This window comes from Mirounga leonina, unplaced genomic scaffold (assembly GCF_011800145.1).
Source record: "Mirounga leonina isolate KUSES-001 unplaced genomic scaffold, KU_Mleo_1.0 Mir_454, whole genome shotgun sequence".
Classification (NCBI taxonomy): Eukaryota; Metazoa; Chordata; class Mammalia; order Carnivora; family Phocidae; genus Mirounga; species Mirounga leonina.
Genome location: NW_023270763.1, coordinates 17,097,557 through 17,116,039, shown reverse-complemented (window position 1 = coordinate 17,116,039; position 18,483 = coordinate 17,097,557). Strand labels below are relative to the sequence as shown.

The 18,483-nt window shown below is 53.1% G+C and overlaps 1 protein-coding gene across 2 annotated transcripts in view; it reads right to left on the bottom strand.

Annotated features, from left to right (window-relative positions):
* The window catches only part of MVP (major vault protein), a 23,768-nt gene extending 5,344 nt beyond the window's left edge, over positions 1-18,424 (bottom strand). The window contains exons 1-9 of one of the 2 annotated variants that reach the window (XM_034988905.1): positions 18,319-18,424; positions 11,737-11,888; positions 11,353-11,548; positions 5,209-5,332; positions 4,971-5,102; positions 4,060-4,154; positions 3,537-3,773; positions 1,315-1,596; positions 37-281 (exon numbers count right to left, since the gene is read on the bottom strand). In XM_034988905.1, coding sequence (XP_034844796.1) covers positions 37-281; positions 1,315-1,596; positions 3,537-3,773; positions 4,060-4,154; positions 4,971-5,102; positions 5,209-5,332; positions 11,353-11,548; positions 11,737-11,861 — 1,436 coding nt within the window. In that variant the 5' untranslated portion in view covers positions 11,862-11,888; positions 18,319-18,424. Of the gene's footprint in view, positions 1-36; positions 282-1,314; positions 1,597-3,536; positions 3,774-4,059; positions 4,155-4,970; positions 5,103-5,208; positions 5,333-11,352; positions 11,549-11,736; positions 11,889-18,176 lie in introns of both variants that reach the window. The other variant, XM_034988906.1, reaches the window with a different exon arrangement.
* Positions 18,425-18,483: the final 59 nt, after the last annotated feature.

The following is an 18,483-nucleotide window of genomic DNA, read 5'->3' as shown; positions in this document are numbered from 1 at the left end:
CCCCCCCCGCCCCCCCCCCCCCCACCGGCCACTCACCGAGCTGCCTTCTCCCGGTAGTCATACACCTGCACAGCTGCGTTGTGAGGGACCCGGTACCTGACCACACGGGTCTTGTTCCGGACAGTAGTGGGCTGAGGGGTCTTGGATGTCTCCTTCTCGCCCCTGTCTGCCAGAGGGTCCTGCCCCTTGTTCAGCAACTCCTCCACCCCCGGAGGCAGCTCTTTTTCCCACAGGACTTCGTCCTGGGTCAGCATGTAGGTGCTTCCAATCACAGCACGTACCTTGAGAGAGGATGAGGGGGGATGTCACCTGGGAAGGTAAAAGGAAGAAGGACCCAGCCAGCCATCCCGAAACAGAGCTGGTCCCAGGGAGGGGGGTGGGGACAGTAGAGCGCTGTCGCTGGGCTCGGTCTCTGGAACGGGGCTGCACTCGGATGCACCGTCTGCTGGCTCGGTCATCTGGGGCAAACAGCCATGTGTTAGGTCCAAGTCCACAGAACGGACCCGCCGCCAGCTACCTCCCAGGGTTGAGGAACGAAGGACCTCTCCCATGTCTAGTGCCGAGAACCTGGCATGTGGTTAATTAAGGGTTCGATCTTAGTTCTTCTGGAATTTTCCTTCTTGGGGCAACTTGGAGGGCATCCTAGGGACAGAGGCAGTCGATCCTAGGAAATAGGTAATATCCACTAACATTTCCTAGGACTCCAAGCCCTACTTCTAGGTTGGATTCTCACAGAAAGAGGTCAGAGATGTGTTCCTAGGTCAAACCAAGGTCAAGGCTTCAGATGAGGGGGCAAAGAGGAAGGATTCCACCAGGCTAAGCACATGGGAGAGGAGGTTGATTCTTGCTGTTCCTAGGCCACTCCCCAGTCAGACCTTTATCCTGGGGCCAGAGGCCCCCATCCTAAAACCTGGCTCATCTTTGCCCTTGGGGGGTTTCTCAATTTTAAAGTGAGCTACTTAATGGGGTGCCTGGGTGGCTCAGTTGGTTAAGCATCTGACTCTTGATTTTGGCTCAGGTCATGATCTCAGGTCTTGAGATCGAGCCCTACGATGGGCTCTGCCCTGGGCGTGGAGCCTGCTTAAGATTCTCTCTCCCCTTCTCCCTCCGCCACTCCCTGTTCTAAAAAGAAAGCCAAAGGAAGGCAAATACTCCACAGAATGCCCTCATACCAGCAGCCGGCCAGCTCAGACACCACCATCAAGGCTGTCGAAGTCCCCTCCCCTGTCTCCACCGCGCACCTCTCCCTGTCAGCCCCACGCAAGCCACCACACGGCCACACCGCGGTGATGGTGCCCGTCCCTCAGCCATTACCCTTCCAGTCTTGATATCCTGCACGTAGATGCCCTCGTTCTCATCCAGAGGGATGGCCTGACGCTCCTCCACCACCTCCACCTTGGCAGAGGGCACGTACTCCAGGGGTCCGCGGATGAGCCAGCGGTCCCCAGCCTGGCGGGAGACCTTCTCTCCTTCTTCTCCCTCCTCCAGGGGCTGCAGGGCCCTCAGCAGCAGTCCCTGATGCTCTGACAGCACGTATACATCCTGGATGCCTCGTTCCAGTCGCTCTCCAGGCTGCAGGAAAAAGGACTTCTCGCCCTGGTGGAGAGACATGGGGTTAGGAGCGGTCGCCACCCAGGGTCGTGCCCCTGATGGCATCTCCTGTGGCCACAGGCTTGTGTTGAGAACAGGAGCCCACGTGCCCACTGTAATGCAGTGAGGCGTCATCTGGACCAGGAGGCTCTCTACAAATGCCTACAGACCTCATCTGGTCGAGCCTGCCCTTGATGAAGTCTGTACACGGTCATGACCGGGACCCTCACAGGCTCAACGACTAAGAAGGAACCTTCTGTTGTTCTGTTTCTCCCAGGCCTTGTTTTCTTGGGATGGTGTAGTCTGGGCATTGGCAGTCTCCGTCGTTGGGCCAAATCTGGCTTTTTTTTTTTTTTTTAACTAGATGTTTGAAATATAATCTATATGCCATAAAATTTGTTCACTTAAAGTATACAATTCAAATCACTGACCTCTACCTCTGAAACCAGTAATACATTATGTATTAATTGAATTTAAATTTTAAAAAAGGGAAAAAAATAAAGTATACAATTCAGGGGTATCTGGGTGGCTCAGTCGGTTAAGCGTCTGCCTTTGGCTCTGGGATCAAGTCCCACATCGGGCTCCCTGCTCAGAGGGGAGTCTGCTTGTCCTTCTCCCTCTGCTCCTCCCCCCTACCTCTCATGCGCTCTCTCTCTCTCTCTCAAATAAATAAAATCTTTAAAAAAAGAAGTTAAAAATTAAAGTATGGAAGCCTGGGTGGCTCAGTCAGTTAAGCATCTGCCTTCGGCTCAGGTCATGATCCCGGGGTCCTGGGATCGAGTTCCACATCGGGCTCCTTGCTCAGCTGGGAGCCTGCTTCTCCCTCTGCCTGCTGCTCCCCCTGCTTGTGCTCTCTCTGACAAATAAATAAAATCTTTAAAAAAAAAAAAAAATAAAGTATACAGTTCAGAGGTGCCAGGCTGGTTCAGTCAGTGGAGCATGCAACTCTCGATCTCGGGGTTGAGTTCGAGCCCCATGTTGGGTGTAGAGGTTACTTAAAAATAAAATCTTAAAAGTAAGTAAATAAGTAAGGTATACAGGTCAGTTGTTTTGGGATATCCACAGAGTTGTCCAGTCATCGCTATGATCCAATCTCAGGGCATTTTCCTTACCCTGAAAAACCCTATACTCAACAGCAGCTAATGTCCGTCCATCCCTATTCGCTGTAACCACTAATCTATATCCTATCGCTATGGATTTACCTATCTGGGACATTTTATATAAATGGAATCATGCAATATGTGGTCCTTTATGCGTGGCCTCTTTCGCTTAGCACAATATTTGTTCTGCTTGTCCCTACTTACTAACACGCAGCAGGTGTTCGTACATGCTGATCATTAGTACATGAGCATGAGTATGCGTTCATTTCTTTTTGTAGCTGAAGGATACTCCATTGTGTGGATAGGTCATGATTTGTCAGCCATTCATCCGCTGATAGATGGAAGCAAAATGTTACAGGAACAGAGAGGCACTCGTTCATGTACAAGCTGTCTAGGCTTTCGTTCCAACGGCACAGTTGAATGGTTTTAAGAGAAACACACCGCTCACGAAGCCTGAAATATCTACCGTCTGGTCCTCCACAGCAAAGTGTGCCAATCCCTGGCAGGCCAGTGAAGAGAAGGGTGGGACAGGGGTGGGAAGAAGCGTAAACCAAGAGGTTTGTTTTGTGCGGGATGAGGACAAAGGTTCCAGGACGGCAGGCACAGACGGGGCCTGGGAGGTGCTCCCAGAAGAGACCGTGTGTAAACTGAGGTTGGGGGCCTCAGGGAGATCAACAGGACAGTGTCACAAAAGATAGAACTAGGTGTGCAAAGGCACAGAGGGAACCAGAACAAGCTTGAGGCTTCTAAATGTGTATCTGGGGTGAGAGGAGGGAAGGGAGTGGTCCCAGGGCCTCACGCCCCTCCAGGGCATTCAGCCTCCCCCTGAGAGTTGGAGGTATTTACCTTGACCACACGCTTTTGCCCCAGCTGGTTCTTGCCATCCGGTCCGACCGGGTCGAGAATCACACAGTAGTTGTGGGGGCCCAAGGTGGTGATGGGCACGATCCCCAGCACCTCCTCACAGACATCTGGCACGTGGGCCTCCGTGTCCTGCACGGTCACCAGCCACTCCTCCCCGGTGCGGCGGCTCACGCCTCTCAAGTCTCGAAAGTTCTGCTGAGCCCGGAGGTGCAGGGCTGTCTGTGGGACAAGATGTCCGGGCATTTGAGGAAACTGACTTCCAGTTTCCTCAGGGGAGCTGGGAGCCCCACTGGCCACTGAGTGCTCCCGCGCCGGGACATCAGTCTCTACGAGCCCAGGAGGACTTTTGAAACCCTCTCAGAGGACCCAGGAGACTCCTCAGGGAGCTGACCCCCACAGTTTTCTGTTAGTGGCCCCAGAAATATTGCTTCTCCTCTACTTTCATGGTCTCTGCCACTAGGAGTGAGGCCTCCTCCAGGGTCCCTCCACCCCCGAGAGCACAGACCTTTTCTGTGAGGATCACAGCATCCACCAAATCCAGAACCTCCTCGAACACTGCCGGGAGATATGCACCCACGGTGCGGACCAGCCATTCTTCTCCTGGGCCAAGGGTGGAGAGGGGAGGGTCAAAGGGCACCCAGCCTGCACCCAGCTGCCCCTTCCCGCAGCCTGGACCACAGGGCACCCGCCGAGCTCTGCAGGTGAGATGCCAGACCCGTCAGGCTCCAAGGCCTGACAGGAGTGCATATATTAATTTTTTTCTGAGGCCAGAGGAAAACCAACCCCTGCCCAGGACAATAAGGAAAGCCGTCCAAGGGCCCAAGGTGCTGCCACGCCTACTCTGAGCTCCAAAGACCAACTTTTTCCCTTCCCCTGAAATTGGCAGAACTGCCTCTAAGAGAGTTGGAGATACGGTCTACTTTCTTGGAGAAGCACAAGGGCCTGGCTCCAGCCTGGCCCTTGCTCGTCATAACCCCCGGCAAGTAACCTCACTTCCGTGCCTCCGTGAGGTCATATGGAGAACGGGAATCGTAGGACTCCACGGTTGTTCGGGGACTCTGAGTTCCCATCTGTAAAGCATTTTGAACCGCACCTGGCACAGACTGATAACATCACGTGGGCCAAATACAATTGCTAGTTGTATACGACCACCTGTGTTGTTGATCTAGAAACAGACACGACTGCTGCCCAACCCCCTCCCCCGCCCCCGGTAAAGCCATGTCAGCATGCTCAGGATCACAGGGTCAGGGTACAGCTGGCATGAAGCTGGGGTGGGGAAAGCAGCCGTGGGCGGCCCCCAAAAGCTTCTAAGAGATACCAGGGAAGCACTTCCTCTCAGGCTGCTAATGGCCATCCCCACCCCTGCAGGCAAGGCACGGCCAGCCCACCCCCATCAGCACCCCTCATCGACCCCACCTGTTACCCTCTCCTTGCCCTCCCGGTCCCAGCACTCCTTGCGGGCCCTCAGCCGCAGGGCCTGGTTCTGCTTGATGACTGTGGCCTGAATGATCTCCAAGACCTCCACCTCCTTCCGGGGGATATAGGTGCCTGGGAAGGGAAGGGGAGGCAGAGGTTGAAGCCCGGCAGGTATCAAAGCAGTAATGGAAAGGCAGGGAGTCTTGGACCTGGACTCCGGCCAATGCAAGGAACTTACCAGGCCCTTCAAATAGCCACTCATCTCCTGCCACCATCTTGTCTCCGTTCTTATCCTCAAAATCCAGCAACGCCTTAAGATGGAGGGCAGTGTTGGGCAGAACCACCTGCAGGGGGGTGATGTCCTAACAGGGGAAGAAGGGAGGTCGTGGGACATTGAGTACTGTGATCCCAGGAGTCAAACCCGATAGGTCAGAGGCCACAGCATCAACCTTCCCATGTCCCCAGATAAGCCCCCAAGCGGAATGTACAAGGTAGGGGTGGTCCCAAGGCCGTCTGGTCTGAAGAACGAAGACCATTGAGAAAGCAAGTGGACGCACTGCCAATGAGCCAAGGACTCACAGTGCTCTGGAGGAAGGGCTTAGAAGTGGTTCTGAGCTACAAATCTGCGCGGGGAAACGGGGAAACGCCTCAAGGCCTCGTGTGCACCAGGGCCCTCTACGAAGTGTAAGAAGTGTAAGAAGCGGGAAGTCTGAACAGCTCTAACAGGCACGCTCTGGGCACGTGGCGTGGTTGTCAGGGTTGCTTCATGGTCACAAGACAGCCGTTGGACTGCAGCCATCACGTCTCCCTTCATCGGGAAGGGGCACCTGGCAACAAGTACCCAAACCTTTCAGAAGTCTGTAGAAATATTTCTATGAGTAGGACTTCACTTGGTCTTTGGTCTGAGGGAGGCAGGAAAGCAAGCAAAGAGAGCCTCACAGAGGCTAAGAGACGTGCCTAAGGTCCCAGTAAGAACGGGATCAGGTCTTAAACCACAGTCTTGGTGAAGCCTGCCTGCCACTCTTAGTGGCCCGGGGGCGGAATAGGGTCAGGTAACTCCACTCTCCCCGCTGACCACACACGGGGTTGGAGGCAGAGCTGGAGGCTCACTGGGCAGGCAAGCCCTTCCTTGTGCGCCTTCAACGTACACAGCACCCGGCCGGCTGTGGCGGGGGCAGGCTTGCCACAGCTTCGTGGATTGCAAGTTCCGGCAGGTGACAGGACAGATACAGACCCTTCTCTGCAAGCAGACCGTGGACAGTGTCGGGCAGGGGGAAGGAGGCAGAGAGGCTGCAAAAGCTCAAAGGAAGTTAGGAAAGTCCCCCCAGAAGTGGCATTTGAGCTGGGGCTCAGAAGAAGAGCTGGCTTCTGATACAGAGGTGCGGGAGGAGGAGGAAATGGTGCGCGTTCTGGAAGGAACATGTGGGCCAGCGGGTTTGTCACCTCCCACATCTACTCTAGCGTCACTTCCTACCTGTTCCATCGAAAGCAACCTCTGCCTTTTTCTATCGCGGCCATTTCCCTCGCCTCAGCCGCCAATCTCTCTCACCTGAACGATGGAAAGATCTTCCTAATTGGTCTCCACCTGCCACTTCTGTCTCCTTCCAGTTTGTCCCCTGCATCACTGCAGGCTTCCAGCTCGGGAGACTGGGCACCCAGCAATATCATGTACAATTGGGAATGTGGGAGAAGAACAGATCTGGGGGGGGGAGGGAAAGTAGCAGGTTTGCACGTCCAGGAGGCGGTGGCCGTGGGACACCCAGGAGAGGGCTTTCTACAGGCAGCTAGGGGCTCGGCAGCTCCCAGTGACGGTACTGGGCTGGGTGGTTCCAACCTCGACAGAGCGCTTGAGGCCATGAGAGCATGGAAGTGCATGTAGGAGGGTCAGGACAGAATCTGAAGGCAGAGGGGACGGGGGAAGAGGGTGAGACACCTAAGAAGATGGAAAGAGACATCCACAGAGTGAAACAGGAAGACAAGTTTTAGCAGGGGCGAGGTGGGAGAAAAAAAGACAAGTTTTAATAAGAGGGCAGGTCGACAGTGGTTGTGGCTAAGAAGGCCCATGAGACACAGAATGTCCACAGGGGCTGCAGTTAGGAGGCCTTGGGGCTTTGCCAAAGCGAGCTCAGTGGAGGTGGGGGTGGGGGCCAGATGCAGGGGCTTATGAGGAAATGGGGCAGAGGACATCAAGTATAAGGGGTTATCAAAGAGTACGTAAGAAAGGAAAGAAAAAGCAGTACATAGCTAGAAATCGAATTTACAGGGCCACTCATAAAGGTTCATACTTTTAGATTTAGGGTACATATCCTGGGATCCAGCAATTCTTAAGAGTTTCTACTTTTGGGGCACCTGGGTGGCTCAGTCGTTAAGCATCTGCCTTCAGCTCAGGTCATGATCTCAGGGTCCTGGGATCGAGACCCCCATTGGGCTCCTTGCTCAGCGGAGAGCCTGCTTTTCCCTCTCCCTCTGCCTTCCCCACTGCTTGTGCTCTGTCAAATAGATAAAAAGTTTCTTTTTTTTTATTTTTATTTTAAGTAGGCTCCATGCCCAATGAAGGGCTTGAACTCCTGACCCTGAGATCAAAGTCAAGTCATATTGGCTGAGCCAGCCAGGCCCCCCAATATTTTCTACTCTTGAAAAGCAGCAAACCTTAGCATGCACCAGGACACAAAGACAAGTACATTTGTGGCAAAACTGTTTTCCCTTATAAATTGGAAACACCCTAAAAGATACTCAAGAGGAGAATGGCTGAGCCTGCATATATCATATGGAATTATGACAAATAAGACTTACGCACCAGCATGCAGAAGTTCATTCAAACTACACTGGCAGGGACGCCTGGGTGGCTCAGTCAGTTAAGCATCTGGCTTTGGCTCAGGTCAGGAACTCAGGGTCCTGGGATGGAGCCCAGCTCTTGTAAGAGCTGTAGTGATCAGAACAGTAGGTACTGGCACCAAAATAGACATGTAGATCAATGATACAGAATAGAGAGCCCAGAAATAAAGCCATAATTATATGGTCAATTAATCTTCGACAAAGGAGGCAAGAACATGCAATGGGAAAAAGTCTTCAACAGATGGTGTTGGGAAAACTGGACCGCTACGTGCAAAAGAACGAAACTGTGCCACTTTCTTACACAAAAATTAACTCAAAAATGGATTAAGGAACTAAATGTGAGACCTGAAACCATAACAACCCTAGAAGAGAGCACAGACAGTATTATCTCTGACATTGGCTGTAGCAACATTTTTCTAGATAGGTCTCCTAAGACAAGAGAAAAAAGCAAAACTAACCTATCAGGACTACATCAAAATAAAAAGCCTCTGCATAGCGAAGAAAACCACCAACACAACTAAAACACAACCTACAGAAGGGGAGAAGATGTTTGCAAATGACATATCCGACATCCAAAATACACAAAGAGTTTACACAACTCAACACCAAAAAGTAATCCAATTAAAAATGGGCAGAAGACATGAACAGACATTTCTCCAAAGACATCCAGATGGCCAAAAGACACATGAAAAGATGCTCAACATCCCTCAACATCAGGGAAATACAAATCAAAACCACAATGAGATATCACTTCACACCTGTCAGAATGGCTAAAATCAAAAACACAAGAAACAATAAGTGTTGAAGAAGAGGTGGAGAAAAAGGAACTCTCGTGCACTGTTGGCGGGAATGCAAACTGGTGCAGCCACTCTGGAGAACAGTACGGAGGGTCCTCAAAAAATTAAAAATAGAACTGCCCTACAATCCAGTAATCACACTACTGGGTATTTACCCAAAGAATACGAAAACACTCATTCAAAGGATATATGCACCCCAATGTTTATTGCAGCATTATTTATAACAGCCAAATTATGGAGGCAGCCCAAGTGTCCATCAATAAAGGAATGGATAAAGAAGGTGGGGTACATATATACAATGGAATATTACTCAGCCATAAAAAAGAATGAAATCTTGCCATTTGCAATGATGTGGATGGATCTAGAGAGTATAATGCTAAGCAAAATAAGTCAGAAAGACAAAAACCCTATAACACTTATATGTGGAATTTAAGAAACTGATAGAGGGAAAAAAAAAAAAAGACAAACCAAGAAAGAGACTCTTAACTATAGAGAACAAACTGATGGTCACCAGAGTGGAGGTGTGTGGGGGGGATTAGGTAAAGGGGATTGAGAGTGCACTTACTGTGATGAGCACTGAGTCATGCATAGAGTTGTTGAGTCACTATATAATCTAATACTGTATGTTAATTACATTGGAATTAAAATTTAAATAAAAAGAGAGATACAGAATGATGAACCAGGTTCCCGGGCCCAGTAGATGGAGGCTCCAGCAGGTAGAGAGGAGAAAAGCACAGATACCAAGTAAGGGAAGGGGACACAGACCCAGGGCCTACCAGATGGCCTTGACTTCTAAGTATACAACAAATTTGTTCCAGTGAGGATAGAAAATAGGAAGAGGGTGCCTGGGTGGCTCAGTTGGTTAAGTGTCTGCCTTCAGCTCAGGTCATGATCCTGGAGTCCTGGGCTCGAGCCCCCGCCTTGTCCTAGTAGGGCTCCCTGCTTAGCAGGGAGTCTGCTTCTCCCTCTCCTCCTCCCCTGCTCATGGATGCTCGCTCTCAAATAAAATCTTAAAAAAATAGGAAGAGAGCAGAAAATTATAAATATTTAGAGGCATGCAGAGAGAAGTAGAGAGAAAGTGGTTAGGAAGGAAGAGAACCACTGAACAGGGCTTGGGTTGGAATGAACCGCTTAACCCATCAGCTACTTGTAATCCTGTCGTCTTGGTGGATCTGTCCCCAAGGCCAGGAAACCCCTCCTGAGTTTGAGAACAGAAAGGATAGGTGGGGGTCACACCGAGCCAGGACCGGGCTTTGCCACAGGTCCTGCACACAAGAGACTGTTAAAATGACAAGCTCCAGTTGGAGTAGGAAAGAGACCAGGAAGAGAAGAATCTGAGGGACGGGACAGAAGACAGAATGAAAAGTCCTGAGGGGCCATGAGGACCCAGGAGGCCCAGGAAAGGGAGGCTGAAGGTGAGGAGGTTGGGGTTGAATTTCCAAGGTGGGCTAGGTGGGAGTATAACCAAGTCCTCAGTGGACAGGGCACTGGGAGGGGCTGAAGCAGAATGGAAGAGGCAAGGGTCAGAGTTGAGGTCGAGAAAGCCAAGTCATTGACAGGGTCATTGCAAGGACATTAGTGAGGCTCCCAGGAGTCAAAAGGGGAGGAGGGAGGACAGCGCCAGGGGTCACCTCAGTGAAGACCTGCAAAGAAGCCATGTGGGCGGAGAGGGGCAACAGTAGTAGAATGGTGGGTGGAAAGGGAACGTCTCCATGGCATGGGGCTCTGAGGAGGGAGAGGCCCTGCCCTTCGGCCTGGAGGATGTGGGGTGTGAGAGAATGAGCAGCAGTGGGCTGGGGATCCCAGGGAGCTTGAGACACTAGTGCTGATGACCAACCCCCCCCCCCCACACACACACACTGCTCCCCACCCAGAGGGGGACTGAGCTGAGCTGATCTGAGGGAGGACCTGGGTATGGAGATTTTTTAGCTTTTGACAGTTTCAGACTTACACAGAAGTTGCAAGAATAGTACAAAGAATTCCCGGAGGCTCCTCACTCAGATTCCTCAAGGGTTAACATTCTAATTACTCGTCAGCACTTTCTCTCTCTCTCTCTCTCTCTCTCTCTCTCTCTCTCTCTCACACACACACACACACACTTCTCTCCCCAAGTGGCTGCCACTAAGTGGGCAGGACCGTCTCAGAGCTCCCTGGGAGGTGCCTGGAGGCTTCCGGGAACAAGAAGCACTGGTTAGTGGAGGCGCCCAGAGTGAACCGGTATAAACTGGTGAGGAGGTAAAGGCAGAACAGTTAAGGACATAAAGGCAGATGCCCACTTGCTCGGGCCCAGGGCCTGAGGGGAACGCGCACAAGGGCCCGGGCAGGAGCGCAGGCCTTGATGCCTTCCCGAGGGCCAGTCACCAGTGTCAGAGCCCGGGCCTCGTCTTGTCCACCACCGCGGGCACTGCCCACCAGTGTCTGGCACCGTTTGAGTGAACGGAATGCTCACTCTTGGCAAAGTCATTTAGCACCAGACTGGTCAGGAGCTTCTAGCAGGCTCTGGAGCCTGGAAGGTCAGGTGGGGAGATGGCTGACAGCTCTCTAAGGAGGGGCAGGTCTGTTGTGGGCATGTGAGGAGGAAGGGGGGGGTTGGTGAGAGGCAGGTGGAGGAAGCAAGAACTCTGTCCTTGGTGAGATCCAGCAGATGTCGCCCCCGCCCCCTCCCACAGCCCCGCTTGGTTTCCCTCCGGAAGGCAGTGCAGAGCCCAGGGGACAAGGACGAACGGTCATGGAGGAAGCAAGCCGGGTACCTTTTCCAGCACCTCCCCCGGGTACAGGGGGAAGGGGTCCTGGGTCAGCCGGATCTCTAGGTCAGCGTGGCGGAGCCGGACTTGCCCTGTGACATCGAACAGCACGGAGCCCTGGGGGTCCCGGGACACGGGGTGGGCCACCGTGCAGTAATGGCGTGGAGGGATAGTCACCATGCGCGAGGGGGCAAACAGGACCCTGTTGGAAGGTGAGAAGCAGTGTGAGGACCCAGGGGGCCGCTGTTCCCACTTCTGAGGGGGACGGTGAACAGGAGAGAAAGCTCCCCATCACCCACGCCAGGGCCAACCCCGCCTGGGGCAGGAAGGAGATGGACGATCGAGCCAGCCAGACGAACAGGCACCCCACGGCCCAGTCCCAGCACCCACCTCTCATTGTCCTGCCGGATGTAAGTCTTTGGCCCGACCTCCACGCGGGACACGTTGCTGTTCTGGTCCAGCACGTGGATGTAGTGGTACGGGGGGATGCGGATGATGGATTCTTCGGTTGCCATGGGGACTCCTGAGGCCAAGGCAGCAGGCTGACAGACAGGTGGGGAGCGGATACAACAAGATGAGCACAGGGGGCCTGGCAAAGGCAGGCACGAGCCTGAGGCCTGACTGGGGATGAGGGAAGGGGCCCTTCCTCCTCCAGTTCACGTCATTTCGCCCTGTACCATCCCGCGCCGGCCTCTGCCTTTCTTCTCCCCACTCAGGGCAACGCAGCCCATCCAGACCCTCCCGAGAACTGGCTCCGAGGACGCAGGCTCCTTTATTTGAGGGGATCCTGAGGCCCCAGCTGTACTGAAATGTTAGCCCACAGCCCAAGAACATTTGCACAATCTTTGCACCTCCCCCTGCACGCACACACACACGCGCACACACACACACGCTTTAAGTGATCTGGGATGAACTGTTCAGACATGGGCCACCTCTCAAGGGAGGGATCCCCTGCAGAACTGGGACTCCAAAGAATCAGCTGGATTAGAAACACCAAATTATTCTAGTCCTTTCCTCCCCAGTTCTCTCTGGTCTCTTGCCACTTTTGGTTTCCTGCAGTTGTGAGTCGGGGTGGTAGGTGGGAAGGGAAAGGGAATAAATGAGTACATATCCCACCCACCCCCATCCTACCTGCCTCTGAATCCTGGGTGGGTCTGATCCATGCTTGGCCTGTTCAAGGAGGTCACATCTAAACCCCACCCCTGCCTCCAGTATGCCTTGGACTTTGGACAACCCATCCCTTGGAGTCACACAAGGGGAGCCAAGTTTGCTAGGGGACTCAAAGCCTTGTCCTCTGAGACTTTGGTCAGACATTTTTTAAGCCACCACCAGAAAGGAGGGACACCTCCCCTACTCAACCATTCATCCAACCTCCAACCTGAGTGAGAAAAGGGGAAGCGGGGAGGGAGCGGCTTGCCACAGGAGAAATAGGCAGAAGTCACAAAATTACAGAACCGAGGCAAGGCCCAAGAGTTTTACTTCATTAACCCAATCTGTAAAATTTTTTTTTTGTTTAGTAATTATGAGTTTTCAGACTCCTGATTGCTGCTTCTCTTGAAGAACGAGGAGCCACACCCTCTGCTCCCGCCTAGCAGAACTGGATAGAGCCAAGTCTCAGCTGCTCCCCTTGGATGGGACACAGGCCTCCCTGCTTACCACAGTCCGCACCTGTTGTCCCTGCTGTCCTACACCTGGGCCGCTGCACTCACATCACCTGCTTCAAACCCTCCACCTCAGCATCATCCAACAGAACTCTAATGATGGACATCTTCTAAACCTGGGCTCCTTGGGCTGGCCACGTGTAGCTACTGAATACTTGAAATGTGACTAGTGTAACTGAGGAATATTACATTTTGATGAAGGTAGCCAAACAAAGCTGGTTGACCCCAGATTATAAAGTGTAGCTCAAAGTGGTGGAGTCCCAGATAGGGACTCTGAATCATTCAGAGCCACCCAGCAAGTTAATGGTACCATTGGGATGAGAATCCCGATGGAATGGCTGGTCCCGTCCTTCTCCCAGGGCAGCATGGGACAGTGGTTAGGGGCCCGGAGTCAGCCAGACTGCCCATGCTTACCGTTCTGATTTCCCGCCTTAATGTCTTACCTCATTTTGAAAGAGTACAGTTTTGACCTCTTTTCCCGGTCCGCTTTTGGACATCAAAGGAATGTTCTGCTCTCTCTTGCAACTTTGTATGGGATTTGACCTTGATACTTTTCTGTGGCTCCTTTTTATGGGAGGTTAATTTCCCTTAATTTGTAGGAGTAGCTTTTCTAACATCAGAGCTCCCCCTTCTGTTGTGTTCAGGTAATGTTCCGTTCTCGTCCCCACTCTAACCTGGACCTTCCTGTTCCTTCCCGTCTACCGCCCAGGCCCTCCCAGCCGTGCTTCCAAAGTTGCTCCCTGATGAAGGCCCTGAAGAGCCCCCGGGATCCTTTACTGGATGGGTAACCTCAGACAAGTCCATTGCCCTCCCTATACCCGCTTCCCAGGCCTATAAACTGAGAACGGAGAGGGCATCTACCCAAGTTATGAGTACTGAGGTCATCATAAAGTAGTTGGAACAAAGCCCGGCTCTCTGGAAGCACTATGTGGCTTACTGCTGAGGCAGGAAGAGCCTGAAGCTCAGCTCCCTTAATCAGGGGGATGTGGCCTAGCACCAGAGGCTCCCTATGCCACCTGTCCTTAACCACCGCCCCCCTTGCTAACTGGTCAGAAAGGTGGCAGGTCTCCTGTCACCCCAGCTGTGGGGCTAAAAGAATAGCAAAGAAGGGGCATCTGACAGCCAAGTGAAGCCTTTTCAAGCTACTCCTCTGCCAAGTTCTCTGCAGGGTGGAAGCCTGGCCAGGAAGCCAGATGGGGGAGAGGAAGGGCTAGGGCTATAAACGGAGGGGTGGACAGGGCTCCATGAGGCCCCCCAGGGAAGATCTGAACTCTAGAAGGCCATGCAGGGCTGGGAAACAGGCCCGAGGAACGGCGTCCAATGACTCCTTTTTGGACAATGCCCCACTCCCTACGGCTGAGGCCTCTCCACCATCTGTCACCCCAGCTGGGTCCAGTCAGCGGGGTTGAGAGCCTCGCCCAGCTCAGCGAGTCAGCTGAGAGTCTGCCTTCCAGCTGATCTGCCCGGGCTTCTGCCTTGTTCCAAAGCCAAGGCCTTGTTTCAGTACCAGGACCCTGTCTTAACCCATCATGCCCTACGGCTGTGCCTTCCACCTAGACCACCTGCTCTTCACCCAAGAACAGACTTTGCTCTTTTCCTTTTGTCATCTGCAGAAGGGAGACTTGAGATGAGGCCTCTCCTGGGAACCAGGGAAACCACCCGACTCAGGTAACATGTTTATGACAAGTCCCAGATTTAGACTTTTGTGGTTTACCAGATGACGTGTACAGTCAGAACATTTTCTTCCCAATATATCAGGACCCTCCAAAAACAACGGTCAAGGATTGTGTTGACCTTTGGAAGTTCCTGCCCAGCACCTGGGTTTGGCCCCCCTACTCCAAATCCACCCAGGCCTCCCTTCAGTGCCTGCTTCCAGGATCTGCCCCCTTGTCTGCTTTCCTGGCACATGCCCAGCTTTGCCTGAGCACACTTCCCTCAAGGGTCATGAGACTCCTGCAAGAGCCAGTCAACTCTTGCCCAAAGTCTTGGACATTGCACCACACCCATGAAGAAAAGAGGAAAGTAATGGGTGGCAGGGCAGAGAACGAAACAAGCTATAGGCAGAAGTAGGGTCCATCCTCGAGTTAAGAGGCGGTTCCTAACACCACAGCAAAACTTCATGAGTTTCTTTGGTCACTACCGGTCAGATTATCTTCAGGGTCAACCTCATGCGAGCGCTTGGAACAGTGACTCCAAAAGCAGGTGCCCCAGGGACCAGCTTTCTTATTTCTTACTGTGTGCTGGTCTGAGGAGAGCACTGTCGGCCTCATCTGAAGCTTGTTAGTGAGGAGGCTTCTTGGGCCTCACTCAAGGGCTTTTGAATTGGCCAGCATTTTAACTAGAGCCCTAGCGATTCGGGCGCACATTAGAGTATTAGCAGCTCTGGCCTCAAGCATCCACTCTCAGTCCTGGCTGTACTTGAGAATCACCTGGAGGTCTTTGAAAACCACTGATCTCTGGGGATTCTGACATCAGGGGTGTGGGGTGGGGTGAAGCATTGCCTCCCCCCCCTGCCCCCCCCCACCAGTAGGCCGTAGGCCCTATGCCCAGCATGGGGCCTAACACAGGGCTTGAACTCATGACCCTAAGATCAAGACCTGAGCTGAGATCATGAGTTGGATGCTAGGGGCGCCTGGGTGGCTCCGTCGGTTAAGCAGCCGACTCTTGATTTCAGCTCCGGTCACGATCTCAGGGTCATGAGATGGGGCAATGCGTCGGGCTCAGTGCGGAGTCTGCTTGGGGTTCTCTCTCCCCAGACTCTGCCCCTACTCCTTTCCCTCCCCCGCCATGCCCACAGGCTCTCTCGCTCTAAAATAAACTATCTTTTTTAAAAAGTGGGATGCTCGACAGACTGAGCCACCCAGGCGCCCGGAGCATTGCTATATTTAAAAGCTCTCCCACTGACTAATACCCAGCAAGGATGAGCTCTGTCATGATCTTGGGCCACTTGCTAGCTCTGAGCCGGAGTCTCCTAGACTGAGAAGTGGAAAGAAGAGTGACTATTTCCTGGGCTTGAAGAGATTAGCCACCACAGGATGTCTCTAGTGCAGGAGAGCTCAAAGGGTGGCTGGGAGGAGGGAGAATAAAGAGGAGCTCAGATGAGACTGCTCATCAGGGGCAGGGCATTTGGTTATTCTCCTCCTGCCCCCTCACCAACACAAGCCCCCTGCCCCGAGCAGGCTGGAAGGTGCAGGGGAGGCCTGTGACTCAGCCTGCCACCATCACCTCTATCAAGCTCAGGTTTAGGACAATGTACATGACGCTCAGCATAAACAGGGGCTCATCTTTGCAGTTTCCCTGATTGTAAACATTCTACACTTTGTTTGGAGAATGCAAGAGTCCCATTACTCAGGGACTGCACAGAAGCTGTTTATACACTGGCTTAGTTTAGGGAAATTATTTCCAGCTTTAGGGGACTAGAATGGACATTTTTGAGACTTTGTCTCAGCAATCACGTTTAAGAGCAAAGCTTTAGGGCGCCTGGGTGGCTCAGTTGGTTAAGCGACTGCCTTCGGCTCAGGTCATGATCCCGGAGTCCTGGAATCGAGTCCCGCATCAGGCTCCCTGCTCAGCGAGGAGCCTGCTTCTCCCTCTTACCCTCCCCCCTCTCATGTACTCTCTCTCATTCTCGCTCTCTCAAATAAATAAATCTTTAAAAAAAAAAAAGAGCAAAGCTTTAGGAACTTTTCTTCCTATGAAAGAGGAAGCAGCTCCTTCCTTCGCTGAGCTCCAGTCCAACTACCTTGTGGGAGGAGGAGCAGCTTGGTGGCTTCACTGGGGACAGAACAGTTCTGGCAGCTTGGAATGCTGCTTGTCCTATCTTCATCCTACCTCCTGGATGCTGCCAATTAATGCTCATCATTGAAGGCGAAGATTGCCTTGTTGAGAAGTGACCCAGGAACCAGGCTTCAGAACCCCTGATCGAGATCAACGTTTTCTAAACTCGCTCCATCACAGGACCCAGCTGAGAGTGTTGCTCCTGCGCATAGTGATTCCAAGGCCTCGCCCAGACCCGCTGCGCCAGTATCTTTGGCAAGAGCCCCCAAATAACAGCTCCCACTTATTAAGGACATAAACTGTGCCAGGTGTTGTGTTAAGTGCCCTTAATGGATTCATCTAATCCTAGAAGTTAAGGAACTTCACTCAGGATCACACAACGATCAAAGGACAGGGTCAGAAATCCGCCCATTACCCTGTCTGCAGAGCTCCCAAACCAGGAAGTAGCCTGGCTTCTCAGGCAGAAAGGTAAGATTCTAAACACAGAACAAGGACTTCCGACCTGGGCGGGGGGGGGGGGGGGGGGGGGGTTTTCTCTAGGAGATAGGCATTTCACAGGTGAGCACTTTCTGCAAGGGGAGGGGTCTGGGGGGGCAGCCTCCATCCCACGAGGAGGCCCGAGTTACCTTGGAGCCCTCAGGCGGTCCCTGGACCATCCACTCTATCAGCTCCGGCCCCATCCCCCCACCCGGAAAGCTGTGCCAAGGGCGGAAACAGGCAGGAGCTCCCAGGGGGCACTCTGGCTGGCACTCCGTCTAACAGCCGGCTTTCTCCTCACAACCCAGTGTCCACTCCGGGCACAGGGACATCAGCCTCAACCACCATCCCCCACCCCTCCAGATTTCATTCCCGAGGGCCAGCCCTAAGATCTTCACAATCACAGGCGGTCAGGGCCCAAAGGAGTTTTGCATTTCTTCCTTTCACCCTCCCAAAGAGAAAAAGAACCTCGCTCACCAGCCTCCACGCCTTCTAGAAGTCAAGCCTACCTTAAGATTGCTATGCTAACCACTTCCCACATGGTCCGCAAGGGCCACGGTTAGCATAGCCTTAAGTGAGGCAATAATAAAGCCTCAACATTTGGCAGAGATGAAGGATCTGGGGGTGGGCAGGAATCACACTCTAAAAGCTCAAGAGGACAGGCCAGAGCCAGGGGGCCTTGGGGGAGGAAGCAGCAGAGGCCGGCTGCAGGGACCCAGGATGGAGTCTGAATGGACCCAAGTTTCCTCTGTCCTCACTTCTGATGTGGGAGCCTGAAGTCGAGAGGCCTGAGATTTTGTGGGGTCGGGAAGTGTTGGCAAGGTAACAAGTTGACCTACCTTTACTTCAAAACGCAGGGGGGAAAAAAAATCCAACAAGGAAAGTAAAACCTCCCAAGGGTAAGCCTCCACCCACCTTCTTCCTCCTCAGGCCCCGCGAGGTCTTATCTGCCCCAGCAGAAGCAAGCAGCGCTAGAAGGCCAGACGGGGCTCGGAGAGCCTGGAGGGACACAAGGCCCCACCAGGGGTTTGGGGGCGTTGGGACCAGTACGAAGTACCTGGAAGAGTGCCCGCCGTCTGAGACCCCTCGGATGGGGAAACTCCGTGGCCAGGCCCTAGGGATCACTTCCCGGCAGGGCAGGCTCAGGGGTGGGGCTTGGCCATTTAAAGGGCCCTCGCAGCTGGTTCTCGGTGTTTCTCCTCTGGGCGGCTTCTCTGGCAGC